Genomic DNA, 13,935 nt, shown 5'->3' on the forward strand with positions numbered 1-13,935 from the left:
TTTGTTTAAAAGTTTTGTACTGTTTTTGCTTGTAAATGGTTTTTGATCCATGCAGATTTCTCTCCTGATTCAGACCAGACCACTTTTTAACTGGAGGAAGTGTTTTAAAGGATTATGGACTCGTATTGTAGCCAGAAGCAACAGTTAAAAGTTAAAAACATCTTAATGATAGAGTTTTTTCTTACTAACACACAGCTTTTGGCTTCATAAGACGTTAATTGATGGACTGGAGTGGCGTGGATTAATGATGTATTTATCAGCTGTTTGGAAGATGAAGCTCATGCATGTATGTAAATATCCAGAAGTGTGTGGACTCCCTTGTGTGTTTGTCAAATCTTGAGCTTGTGTTGGGGTTTAGGATGCTAATGACACTAGAACTGTGACTCTGTTCTCCAGAGTTTCCCACACACACAACAATAGAAGTGTGTCTATTCACATGATAAGCAGATGGACAAATAGGCCTAGTATTAAAACCCCAAAGGTTGAATTTATGAATGCCTTCCCTGATGCATGTCACTGAAGTCACATGAAGCACATCTGTGCAGTTATTAAATTATTTTAAATCAAACAAAATGTGCATCAATTTAATAAATCATTTAGCTTACCCATGATGGATTTAACCAATCCCAGACTTCAATTATAATTTTAAATCTTGCAGAGCATAGTATATAGTATATTTTTAACTTCAGAAAAACAATTATTACAGTCTATCATCATTAAAGCTTCTGTGTGACACACAGCAAAGGTGATTCAATGTTTGGGAACCACATTAGTCCTGTGGGAACCGACACACTTCTATTGTGTGAGTGATTTAATGTGATGAATACAGAAGTGTGGGAAGCTGTGTGTCTCTGTGGCTCCACCAGATCCAGGAGCGCTGGGGCGTGTGACCGAGGGTCCACATTGTGCCATGAACCAGCTGTGTGTGTGTGTGTGTGTGTGTGTGTGTGTGTGTGTGTGTGTGTGTGTGTGTGTGTGTGTGTGTGTGAAACTCAAGCCTGAGATCAGGTACAACTACAGAACTCATAGAACAGCTGCTTCACCAGAATATCCTTTTACACTGACCTAAAATACTGTGTTTCATTACAGCATTTTAACTGATTATAAACTGCAGCCACATGTGCTGATTCACAAAGAATTAAACTCCAGAAGAAACATGTGTTTGTATAAATGCACACATAAACAAATATGTGCATTTTAATTCTTTTAAAAACGTCATTGCTTTGCACATTTTAATGATAAATGCTCATGTGTTGTTTTTCTGAAGGCATGCAGTGTTATTTTAGAGTAAATTAATTCTCAGTATGGCATGGGTTTGGTTATGACATTGCTAAAGTGACATTGATGTGAACATGAGCTCTCAGCACTTTCCCAGAGTCACCCTCCACCTGCTCCTTTGAGCCCCTGATGGAGGATCATTGAGCATGTGGCGGCCCACATCCCTCATTGTCTGTCTGAGCTCTTCCATTGGCTCCAAACTGTGAGAAACTTCAACAAGCTCAAGCCTCACACATTCATATGGAGATTTGGGAGTATAAATAGAGGAGCTGCAACCAGTGCAAATCAGACTCACTCTGAACAGAGAGATGTACAGCACAGAGATCCAGACATGACACCTACAATCATCTCAAAGGAGCTTCTCCCTCTCAACAACAAGGTACATTCACATCCTACTTACAGCAGCATTACTGCAGCAGCTTTCACCGCTCTTCTCAATCACTGGTTTATTCAAAGACCACTTTTCTGATGCTTTTCTGTCTTCATTTGCAGCTGAGAAAGCTGGAGAAGATCCACATGAGATTGTATCAACAGCAGCATCGAGCAGCTCAAGTGTCTTCTGGCTCCAGAGTTCCTCAAGCAGCAGCCTGATTCCAAGCTGGAGAAAGCAGATATCCTGGAGGTGATGCTCAACTTCCTGCAACGCCACAATTCCAGTTCACATGCTGTCAATCAAGGCTTCTCCAGGCGTGTCGGTGACATTGTGCACTTCCTGTCCAAAGATGAGATGAAGACACAGAGCCAGAGAAGACTGCTGAAGCACTTCCAGAAGCTGCAGACATCATGTGAGCAGAACAGGAGGAAAAGTGTCCTGCCAGACCAGAAGACCTTCAGCAAAGACATGAATGTCAACAAGAGCGCCATCTGGAGGCCTTGATAGAGCCTTAAAGACTCAGACTGAACTTCTACACTAGATTTAGTGGACTATTATGCTTTTAGTTTCTCTTTTTGAGAAAAAGTGTTTCATGAGTTCCAGTTTGGAAGAGATATTTGCACTGTTAAGTGCTCTGATGATTCAATCTTCTATGAAGATTTCACTTCAAGTTCCAGATGTGAACATTTAATGACGTCTGTATTAGACTTTTACATTTTCATACCATTTTTAAAAGTGTATTATTGTCCTGTATCAGGGCTTGTTTTATCTTTGTAACAACTTATAGATTTGACCACAAACATGAATCAGAATTCCATTTTCATGATTACTTGTTCTCTTTTGTCTTCAGTGAAGAATTTATCAAAAGTCATGGACTCACGATTCGGTAATAATAATTATTAGATTAATGCTTTTTAAAACTTTTTATCATTAAGATTTAATCTGAATTTTTCTTTGGTAAAGGCAATGATACAATTTAAACTACTTCTGTGAAGGAAATAAAAGAAAATGATCAAATTTTTAAAGTTAAATTTTTTTATTTTCTTTTTAGATTAAAAAGGTACAATAAACATTTTCAGCTTGGAAAAATATTTATACTATTAAGTACTTCATGATTTTGTCTTCCATGAAGCAACAAGCCATAATATGATGCAAATGTACCTAAATGACTTTTATAAAGATATTTAGTCATATCTAAACTATGTTCTGTTGTAAGTTCCTGTGTGATTTGGAGAATCTTCCAAACGAAATGTTGTGATACATTATCACTTATAAATGTTGATATTAGTCATGAAAATAAAATGAAAACTTCACTACGTCTCCTTTGTTTAAAGACCATGTAAACTGAGTCTAAACTGACTAAAAATACTGTAAGAATTCACTAAATATGCATTCACTAAAGACAGCATTATTAACGAGATTCTAACAAAGTCATGAAATAGCTGTTTGCATTATTATCGAAATACATTTACAAGACATACAGTCTTATGTACAAGGTTAAAACTGTAAAAACAGTAGTATAGGAAAGAAAATGATGCACTACCGAATGATGATGATGACACACATTTCACCGTCAACATAAGATCATGTTAAAATGGCAAGGTAAAGAACAACAAAAGAGAAAAGCGTATCGGCTGTGTCTCATTTCTGGGCATTTGATTAGCTCAGGAAAGTGCCTGTGATGCCCAAAAAAAGCTGTCTAGGTAGGTCTCTTCAAACATGGAATGGTATCAGAGGAAAATCTGAAATATATTAAATAACTGTTTTTGGTCTATTTTAGGTTGAAGTGGAGCCAATGCTGTCTGCAGGACACTGATCTGTATCTGCATAGCTTCTCAAGTGCTTTTCAACTCAGTGGTTAGTGTGCGTCCCTGAGCGTTCGCTACAAAAATAACTTTTACTGATTATTTACAGGCTGTAAAATATGGAAGCCAGATTCCGCCACTGAATAAAAATTTAAAAAGTTAATTGCAAATTTTTATCTCACAATTCTCTGAGTTACATAAACTCACAATTCTGAGAAATAATGTCAGAATTGTGAGATTTAAATTCGTAATTTTGAAAACAGTCAGAATTGAGAGAGATAAAATTACAATTCTGAGAAATAAAGTCAGAATTGCAAGATATACAGTAAACTTGCAAATATAAGAAATGGACTTTATAACACACAATTGTGTGTTTATATCTCACATTTCTGAGAAAAGATGTCAGAATTAAGAGATATAAACACATAATTGCAAGAAAAAAGTCAGAATTGAAAAATATAAACCAGCAATTGTGCGGAAACAGGCTTCCATAGTAAAATCATATATTGTTGCTTTTTAAAAGTCTTTGATCCAATGCATCTTTCTGTGCACAAACTGCACTGACTTACAATAAAGAGTAATCAAATACACAGCAGGAATGTGAAATCTGTAACTTTCAGATCTCTGCTTCACCTTCTCTCTCGAGATCAACACAGCTACTTTTAGGTTTGCAGCTGGGATCCTTAACCTTCAACCAATCATGAAGCCACATGTTAAAGACATATGAAGTCCAGTTTTAGGACAGTTTCTTGTTGCTGTTGACCGCTGCGTTCTGTTGTGCGATGATAAAGTCCATGATGAGCTGGGCGGATTTCCTGGGCCGCTCCATCCCTACTGAATGACCACAGTTGTCTAGCAGATGAACCTGAGATCCTGGGATGGCTTTGGCCAGAACTGAAGCTCCGGACACGTCTAACACCTGTAGGATACAATACACAGAATCTGCTCTTTAATGATGTCAAGTTTCAAATGCATTTTTCATGCATGCACTGAATTCTACATATTTGGTTACATTCTTGCAAAGAAGAAAAGTGTGATGATTTATAACGGACTTTTTTCTCACAATTAATAACTCTGAGAAAATGCTGGGAAAAAGTCAGGAAAGGGCAGAATTCCAAGATATAAACTCATAATTTTGAGAAAAAAAAAAGTATGAATTGTGATATACAATCTCGCAATCTGACTTTTTTCTCAGAATTCTGAGACCTCTCAATTAATAACTTGCACTTGCAAAATAAAATTGCAATTTTGAGAAAAAAAAGTCAGAAAAGCAGTCAGAAAATTTGAAAATTCTGAAATAAAAAGATTTTCATATCTCACAATTCATACTGACTTTTTTCTCAGAATACTGAGAATCTCACAATTAATAACTTGCAATTGCGAGACATAAACTCACAATTTTGACAAAACAAAATTAAGAGATGAAACAGAATTACAACTCTGAGAATATGCTGAAAAAGTCAGAAAAAATCTGAAATCGATGATATAAACTCACAATCTGAGAAAAAAAGTATAAATTGTGATATACAATCTCGCAATCTGACTTTTGTCTCAGAATTCTGAGAATTAATAACCTGCAATTATGAGACAAACTCACAATTTTAAGAAAAAAATTTTAAAAAATCTGAAAAAGTCAGAATTCTGAGATATAAACTCACAGTCTGACTTTTTTTCTCAAAATTCTGATAATCTCACAATTAAGAACTTGCAACTGTGAGACACATTCTGCAGTTCTAGTAAAGTGTATCTGTACCTGGTCGTTTTTCCCCCAAATAACTTGCAGAGGAGTTGAAATGAGATGCATGTTCTCATGTAAAGAGTGTCTGGATTTCTCTCCGACAAGCTCCATGAAACCTGCAGAAGATATTGATCAAACTGAACACTGATCTGCTGTTTCTAAAGATTAGAAAAAGTTAGGAACAACACCAGAGACACTCACACTCGCGGTAGAAGTCATTGTTAGGAATACGAACGTCAACCAGTCCTTGAAGAATCTAGGAAACCAGAGGAAGAATAAAGCAGTCATTAACAGCTGATTCAAACTCCCATAAGAAGCATCAAACTACATACACACACCTGTTTAGGGATCTTAAAGCGCACATAGGAACACAGTTTGAGCATCTCCTCCATCTCTTCTGTTGTGGAGGGTATCAGCGGGATCCCGTCACTGTCCTGAGTATGCTCCAGTTCCCTCAAATGCTGAACAAACTTACTTTCAGTGGGATACTGGAGACCTGCCAAACCCAGAAAGGTTTGAGTTTGATTTAGGGAATCAGATATTGGTGTTTATTTACACAAAAGAAGCATGCGTTTTATTCTGGGAGATGTTTTGTACTGAGCATTTATTTTCTGAGATGATGTTTATTTTATTTGCTGTAACAGTAAAACAATACAGGCCCTTAAATCTTGACAGTATGAATTACTCATTCATAAGAAATTATTATAGTTCATTAAAACCAAAACTTGAAATAACTTTAACATTAATAAATTAAGATTTTTTAAAACCTTTTAAATAATTTTAAAACTTTTTTTTCCTTCTAGTTGGCAAGGCAACACTTCTCATTTTCATTCAGTTTAACTTGATGTACTAAAATAACTAAAACTGAAACTAAAATTAAAAAAAAACTAATAAAAAAAAAAAGAATTAAAATGACAAAAACAACAAATTACTAAAACTTTTACTTCAATTAAAATTAAACAAGTTCAAAATATTACTGCTAAAATATAAAAAATTCATATTATATTACTTCAAAATATTAAAATTATAATAGTACATCTATTGTACTAAAATAACAGTGCTTACTACTGATTGAATTAACAGCTATAAAAATCCCAGATTATTTTATAGATTTAATTTAATGCTAAATCAAATTTAAATTACATTGTTTTTACACATTTAAGCTAATGTGCACATTTAATGCAATAAATAGAATAATAAGCACAATTCAGCGATATATCAATGTCACATAGTTTTGTAATGTCATGCAAACTATATCAGTTTTGTTTTAAAATGGTTTATGTATTTTGAGGGCAAAATGCAGAGTTTGTCTTTGTTGCTCACGATCTATTCTGTGACTTTTGAAAATAATGCTTTAATCTACCTGATATCTTATTTAATCATGAGAGTCCCAATCAAGTAACCTCTTCCAGTCTTTATCAGTATTTTACTGTTTCCACTATTTACACTGGCCTCATCAACATTTTTTCCTTGGTACAAAGTTCATGTCATGGGATATTAATGCAGGCATGAGGTTGGAAAATAAGTACAGAACAGTGTTGTTTTAGTATCACTGTGATACTATTCTAATTTCAAAATATTTTAATATTTACCATTTCCAAATGTAAAGGTTTAGTACATAGGTTTTGACATTTTAATGAAAGTATTTTAATTAAAGTATTTTTTTTATTTGTATTAGCATTACTTAACTATAATAACCCATTTTCAGAAGTAACCTTCTGAAATACACTGATTCCAGACCTTTCTAGAGAATGTTGAAGTGCTGCTGCTGATGATTGAGCTGCTGAAGAGGTCAGAAACACAAGAAGAACAGACCTGCTGGACAGATGAGCGTGACGCCGCACAGAGCAGACGGGTGACGGGAGGCATAAACTCCAGCCACGTTTCCTCCCATGGACGTGCCGATCAGGTGGAAGGGCTTTCTGCTCAAACCGATTCTCTTCACAAACTAAACAAAGAGAGAAACAGGAGAAAATCAGATCTGCTCCCCAGCGAACAAAAATACAGTACGTTCTGAGAATGTTTAGATAATGTTACAAAAACGTTACTTCTCGTGTTCTTTGAACATTCTAAATGTCCAGTTTCATAAATGTTCATTTTTGAAACATTAGGGAAATGTTAATGTTCTCTGAACATTCTAAAACAAATGGTAACATTTAAAACACATTAGACGAACATCCAACTGCAGCATTTAAGAAAAAAAAAACATTCCATGAATGATGTACAGTATGAATGAAATAATGTTTAATTCTACTGCATCAAACAGCGTTTTTGCTTTCCATGAGGATAAACTGTAAATGGTTGCATCACATAAGGATGATGCACACTGAATTCAGAGGCCTTAATGTGCTCCAGAGATAAAAGTGAGTTATTTTTAATCTGCATCCATCAAAACAAGAAGGTTCATCCTTAACCTCAAAACAAAACGCTCGATCCATAATCACTTCAGCTGAGCAAACCAGCAATTAGCAGAAGTTGCTTTAAATGACAGACAGCCTTAATTGAGCCAAAATCAACGTGACACACAAGGGCTGTATTTCAGGCTGGGAAACCGAGTAAAGTGCCCCGGGTTTGAAGAAGGCCATCTATTTTAGGCACAAGCCTGTGCTGTTGAAAGAAAGCTGATTAGCTCTGGGCCGAGAGCACAGAAAATGAAGACACAAGGGCTTTTCATTGATCTCAAGATGCTTCAGAGAGATCTCAACATGTAAGCCTAATAAATCCACTGTGTCATCAAGAGAAACGTATTAGTCTACAAACCGTGTAAAGGTTTAGCCAAACAGAAAAACTGGGTCAGTGGCTGTGAATTCATCAAGCTGATGTACATCAACTCAAGTGTCAGGTTTTAAGAAACCGAGCTTCTCTTGAACTTCTTTGTATGAATTAAAAATAAATATTTAAAAATTATTCTTCTAATATACTACTTTATAATCCTATATATATATATATATATATATTTAAACAAATGAACAAATTAATTAGTTAAATTTATTAATTAAATTTGTTAAATAAAAATGTAATAATTTTAATTACAATTTGAATATTAAATTTAATAAAAATGATTATATATATATATATATATATATATATATATATATATATATATATATAATTAATTATTAATTTTTTCATTTACTTGGAAAAAGAAAAACTGTAATAAATGAAAAATGTAATTATAATTTGAATATTAAAATAATTAAATATTAATTACTGTTATATTACTATTCTTATTGTATGTAATTATTTACAAATTAATTAGTTTAATTAATTAATTAAATGTAAATTATTTAGTAAAATAAAAATATAATACATGTAATTACAATTTGAATATTAAATGCAACTAAAAATGATTAAATATTAAGTATTACATAAAATACCCACCTGATGTATCCGTTTGACTTGGCCCTCGATGGAGTAATCCACCGCACTGGTGCGGGTCGTACCCTCATGTCCCGGCATGTCAACACACACCAAGTGCATATTTTTAGGAAGAAACTACAAAAGATAAAAACATGCACAGTCAGTCAAACTATTATTTTACCTCATGATCTGATTCATACATTAAGAGCATGTGTTCTTGAGTATCAGTGTCAGTCAATAGGATTTATGTAACTATGCTTGTATTTTATGCGAAATCATGTCACAAACGTGCTCTTTAGGCCATGTGATTTGTTGGTTATTTTAAGTAATGCTTAATCATTTTTGAGCATTTTATATATTTGCCCTTTAAAAACACCCAAAATAATCCTTGTTGGTTAAACAGTGAATTGAACTGTTGAGCAACTGTTCCACTGTGGTTTCTTGCCTTGACCACACCGAGCCACATGTCTTTATGTCCAGAGAAGCCGTGTAAAAAGAGGATGGACGGACGGGTGCCTGGAGTCCCTCTGTGAGAGTAACAGAAGCGATATCCTTCATATTCAGCATAATCCACCTGCATTCCCAGCCTTCTGCGCCAATACCTGTAGAACAAATCACCAAAAAGACTTACAAATGAAAATAAAGGACCTGTAAAACAATGCTGATGCCTTGCTGTTAGCATGAGAGTAGTCCAAGATTTAGATGAGTTTACTTGTTCATCATTAAAACAGATTTGGACAAATTGCACATTGCATCACTTGCTCACCACTGGATGCTCTGCAGTGAATGGGTGCCGTCAGAATGAGAGTCGAAACAGCTGATAAAAACATCACAATAATCCACAAATAATCCACACTACTCCAGTCCATCAGTTAATGTCTTGAGAAGACAAATGCTGTGTGTTTGTAAGAAACAAATCCATCATTAAGATGTTTTAACGAGTCCATTATCCATAATATTGCTTTCACCAATGAAACAAGTCATATAATCTGAATCAGGAGAGAAATCTGCACAGATCAAGCACCATTTACATCAAAACAGTCCAAAACACTCTTAAACAAATATGTGGGTGGATTTTGATGTGAGAGACAACAGGAGATGGATTTTTTCACTGGATTAAATGTTATTATGGATTGATGATTTGAAGCGCCCTAAAATTTGGATTTATTTCTGACAAACACACAGCTTTAGGCTTCACAAGATGTTAACTGGTGGACTGGAGTGGTGTGAATTATTGTGATGTTTTTATCAGCTGTTTGGACCTTCATTATGACGGCACCCATTCACTGCAGAGCATCCATTGCTGAGACACTGATGCAATGCTACTTTTCTCCAAATCTGCTGAAGAAACAAACTCATCTACATCTGGGATGGTCTGAGGGTGAGCACATTTTCAGTAAATTTTCGTTTTTGGTGAACTATTCCTTTAAGCTACTCCTTATAATTAATGTCTGGAGCAGAAAGTGATGCTTGACGTGACAAACACCATCATAAAACGCTTGCACGAGCTCATAAACAATCCAGAAGAGACATTAAAGGAGTCAGTCAGTCTTTGCAGCCCAGAGGCAAACAGCGGTTCTGATGACTGTGTCATGTAGAGCAAAGTTTGCCTCCCAGATATTGCGAGAACCAAAGTGTACTGGGCAGCTTGCATAAGATTCGACTGACATCAGCACCTAACGCAACACTGCATGTACCAGGCTAATGCACACACACACCCACAGACGCCAAACACATTTAGCTTCCTGAATACATTATTAAAAACTAAAGCTATATGAATTAATGGCATGCTGTAAATATGTATTGTGACATGGATTGTGAGCTCTTTGCAGTGACTAACCCTTCACCCTGTTTAGTGGCATGAAGTGAAAAAAGAGGCCCGTTAAACAAACCGCCTTTATCACTGTCATCAGATAAGAAATGTGTTAAATAATCCAAACCTGAAAAAGCAGTCATGAAGCTTGAGAAATTAACAAGAAACCACACACTGCAAAAAATTATTTTCTTACTTTGATTTTTTTTTGTCTTTTCCAGTACAAATATCTAAACTTAAATCAAGACAGATTTAGTTGAGAAGCAAAATTACTTTTAAGATGTTACGTTTTTTGAAAAATGTATCAAAATTAAGTGAGTTTGATTAAAACAAGAAAAATAAAAAAAAATCTATCCATGCAATGATAAATATAAACTTAATTCAAAGGGAAAATAAGTTCTTTTTTTAACCCCATGAATAGATATTTTTCTCCTTTTTTTAAGAATAAACCCACTTAATTCTGAGAATTTTTAGCTGATAACAAGACTTCAGATCTAAAGCTGTTTGGGTTGTCAAGTAAATACATCATCTTGAGATCCAAGGCAATAACATTTAGTTTAATTTGATGTAATAAACTAACTTAAAACTGAAGTAAAAATGAATAAAAACTATACAGATACATATATAAAAAAGTTTCAACTAAAATGAAAATGGAAAACATAAAAGCAAACGAACCGCGGATCGGACGCAAATAAAATAATATGAACGCAGTCCAGCGGGGGCAGGGGGAAGGAGGAGCAATCGAACTTGGGTGCGGACCAGGCAAGTGAACCAAGTGTGAAAGCACCCTAAAATAACACTCATTTGTACTAAATTAGACAAAATACTAAGTGAGAAAATAACACCATAGCAACCACATAGTAAGACCCTGGCAACAACTGTTACATTATAGTGGTGTTTTTTTCATATCTGATGTGTTTGGTGTCGCTAATAGCACAAAAAAGACATGTTTCATGTTTATCTTATGGTTTGGTCCCTGCGATCTGTGTAACTGTCACTGACTGCAATGATAAGGCTTTAAAAATAAACAGTGTGATGTTTTCTTGTTTAACGGCAGCATCAAGTGATGAAATGCTGAAATTACTCTGTACTGAGCAATGCACATGATTTTCCTTAGACGAATTAACTCTGAGGACATGCTGAAATTCAATTTAAGCATCTAGAGAGCACTTACCAGTGATACACTTTAATGAGAGCTGCAGGCCAGAGCAGGAAGAAGGCTACAAAAGCCAGGATGGGGATCGCCAGCGTCCCGCCGGCAATGATGAACATGTTCACCACGTCCAAATCCATCCTGTTAAACACAGCAGTGAAAAGTCGCATAAGTCTGCATTTTTGACATGACCTCTTGTCAGAAAGCCTTTAATATTGCAGAACAGATTATATTATCTAACCATGTCTGCAAGATATTTTTAAGCAAGAAAAACAGAAATGTGTTTGTGCATGTATATACAGCTGGGACCAGCAAATAAAAGTATATATCTGGTGATTTATTAGGTAAAGAAAAACTAAAATAAATAATTAACTTACATATTTACACGTTTACATTTTACCATTAATGTAATATATATATATATATATATATATATATATATATATATATATATATATATATATATATATATATATATATATATATATATATATAAAACATAGGATATATATAACATAGGATATAAATGTATTATAATTATATAACATTAAGTTCAATTTAAATAAATACATAATTTAGATTATTTGTGCTGAGTTACTTGCCCTCATTCATAGATCTTAATATTTCTCTAGAATGAGTTGATCAGTACATATATAAACTCAGAGCATTAAAACATAAAGGACATATATGTAAAACAATATTCAATATTTAGAACACGTGATACACTTTCATTTTTACTAAAAGCATGAATTAATGACACCCAGATCTCTGATTCACTTGCTACATTGACACATTTTCGCAAATATAGAATGTTAAATTAGTAACTTAATGTAACATTGTAACATCAGAGCTGTCATTCTGTCATGTGATCAAAGATCTTGAATAGCCTACATAATCAAACGCGTTTGATTCCATGCAAATGTTCTTTAAATGTATCTGATTTTAGTTAGCATACCTTTAAATGTCTGTAGAATGTGTGAATGTATCGTGAAGAAGAGCGATCAAAGCCGGGTCATGTCAGCCTTTGATCCGCGCGGAGCTGCACACCAGAAGCCAGCTCTCTGCTAACAGCCGTGAACAAGGAAGTTCGCTCGATTTAAAGGGGAAGAGAGGCGAGAAATAATGTTCTGTCGACAGGAATTGTTAGCAAACATCTGTCAGGTGCAGCGTGGCGGCTCACGCAGCAGAATCCTACACTGACGCGCATTCACATTTAGAATGACTTGTCTATTGGACAGATTTGTAAAATTAAAATATAATTAAATAAATGATTAGTTTAACAGTTTTACGTCTCATATAAAAAAATCAAATCGACCAGCAGGTCTTATCTAAGAAATGCAACGGCTGTGATTGGTCCATCATGACAAGCGAAGAGAAATGTAACATGTATCACTTGACACGAACATATAAAGGCAACTTTGATTATGTCGTTATCTTTTACATTTTGCAAGGTAATGATTACATTCATAAAAAAAATAAAAAATGCATTCCAATATGTAATTTATTTTTATTAGAAATAGAATCTTTGAAAGAGTCTCTAATGCAAATTGATAACAAAAAGAATGACATACTGTTAGATTTCATGGAGGATTTTTTTTTTCCCTTGTATAGTTCCCCACTGTAGTCCTAGATTTTGAGAAGGAAGATCATTTGAACTATTGTTTAGTTGTTTATATATATATGTTTTTATTATTATTACTTTATTTGATTTATTTTCCCCTCTTCTCTTAAAGATCAGGTAGACACTACATTATCATTCCTCAATTAAACTCTTACATAAATGCAACTTTGACTGTTATTTTGTATAAAGTACAAATATATTTGTATATAGCACATATGTACATAAAATATACTGTTTCCCGTCTCTTTGTCTGTTGTTTTTACATATTTATTTTTACTCTGTTATCTGTGTCTTGTCAATCTCATTCATAGTATTTCTAAAGATCCTGCTTTAACTAAAGATTTAGCCAGTCGCTGCGAGCAGGGTTCGAACCTGCGCGGGGAGACCCCATTGGATTTCAAGTCCAACGCCTTAACCACTCGGCCATCGCAGCTGTGAGAGCAGCAGCGTCTGGTACTTTCCTTAAAGTGACAGCAGCCATTAAAGGTTAGTCAGAAACACATACAGTGTGTTTGAAATCACATACTGTCTGAGTAGGTACTACATTTGAATTTGAAAGTATGTTCTATATAGTATGAATATGGGTAGTACTGTACGAATGAATGCCTGTGTCCCAATGTGCACACTGTCCATGTTAAATTCTATGTGGTATTAGTCATTTTCTATACTATTTAGGGTGGATAGGGTGGATAGTATGCACATTGGAACACAGGGAATGATATTCAGACATACTATATCCACCATGTTGTTACATGTCACACTTTACTGCCATTCATTAATCCTCTCCCGTGGCT

At 34.5% G+C, this 13,935-nt stretch overlaps 1 protein-coding gene, 1 non-coding gene and 1 pseudogene across 2 annotated transcripts; 1 reads left to right on the plus strand and 2 right to left on the minus strand.

Annotated features, from left to right (window-relative positions):
• Positions 1 to 1,569: 1,569 nt before the first annotated feature.
• LOC109050439 lies at positions 1,570 to 3,011 on the plus strand (annotated as a pseudogene).
• abhd6a (abhydrolase domain containing 6, acylglycerol lipase a) lies at positions 2,664 to 12,638 on the minus strand. Its single transcript, XM_042766875.1, has 9 exons — positions 12,476 to 12,638; positions 11,542 to 11,661; positions 9,000 to 9,156; positions 8,576 to 8,689; positions 7,010 to 7,142; positions 5,533 to 5,690; positions 5,396 to 5,450; positions 5,210 to 5,310; positions 2,664 to 4,375 (listed from the first exon to the last, which is right to left on the minus strand). Exons 2-9 carry the CDS (start codon positions 11,658 to 11,660, stop codon positions 4,193 to 4,195), a joined length of 1,020 nt encoding a protein of 339 aa, XP_042622809.1. The 5' UTR covers position 11,661; positions 12,476 to 12,638; the 3' UTR covers positions 2,664 to 4,192.
• Positions 12,639 to 13,492: 854 nt separating this feature from the next.
• On the minus strand, positions 13,493 to 13,574 carry trnas-uga. Its single transcript has one exon. It is a non-coding gene; the product is annotated as a tRNA-Ser (tRNA).
• Between the last annotated feature and the right edge of the window lie 361 nt (positions 13,575 to 13,935).

The sequence above is a fragment of the Cyprinus carpio genome, chromosome A11, assembly GCF_018340385.1.
Source record: "Cyprinus carpio isolate SPL01 chromosome A11, ASM1834038v1, whole genome shotgun sequence".
Taxonomy (NCBI): Eukaryota; Metazoa; Chordata; class Actinopteri; order Cypriniformes; family Cyprinidae; genus Cyprinus; species Cyprinus carpio.

Excerpts from the sequence above, each read along its gene's own strand:
- abhd6a (XM_042766875.1), bottom strand. The coding sequence starts at position 11,660 with ATGGATTTGGACGTGGTGAACATGTTCATCATTGCCGGCGGGACGCTG. Across the intron at positions 5,451-5,532 it reads GCTTTAAGATCCCTAAACAG|ATTCTTCAAGGACTGGTTGA; the intron begins GTGTGTGTATGT and ends CTGGTTTCCTAG. Across the intron at positions 4,376-5,209 it reads TTTGGGGGAAAAACGACCAG|GTGTTAGACGTGTCCGGAGC; the intron begins GTACAGATACAC and ends TGTATCCTACAG.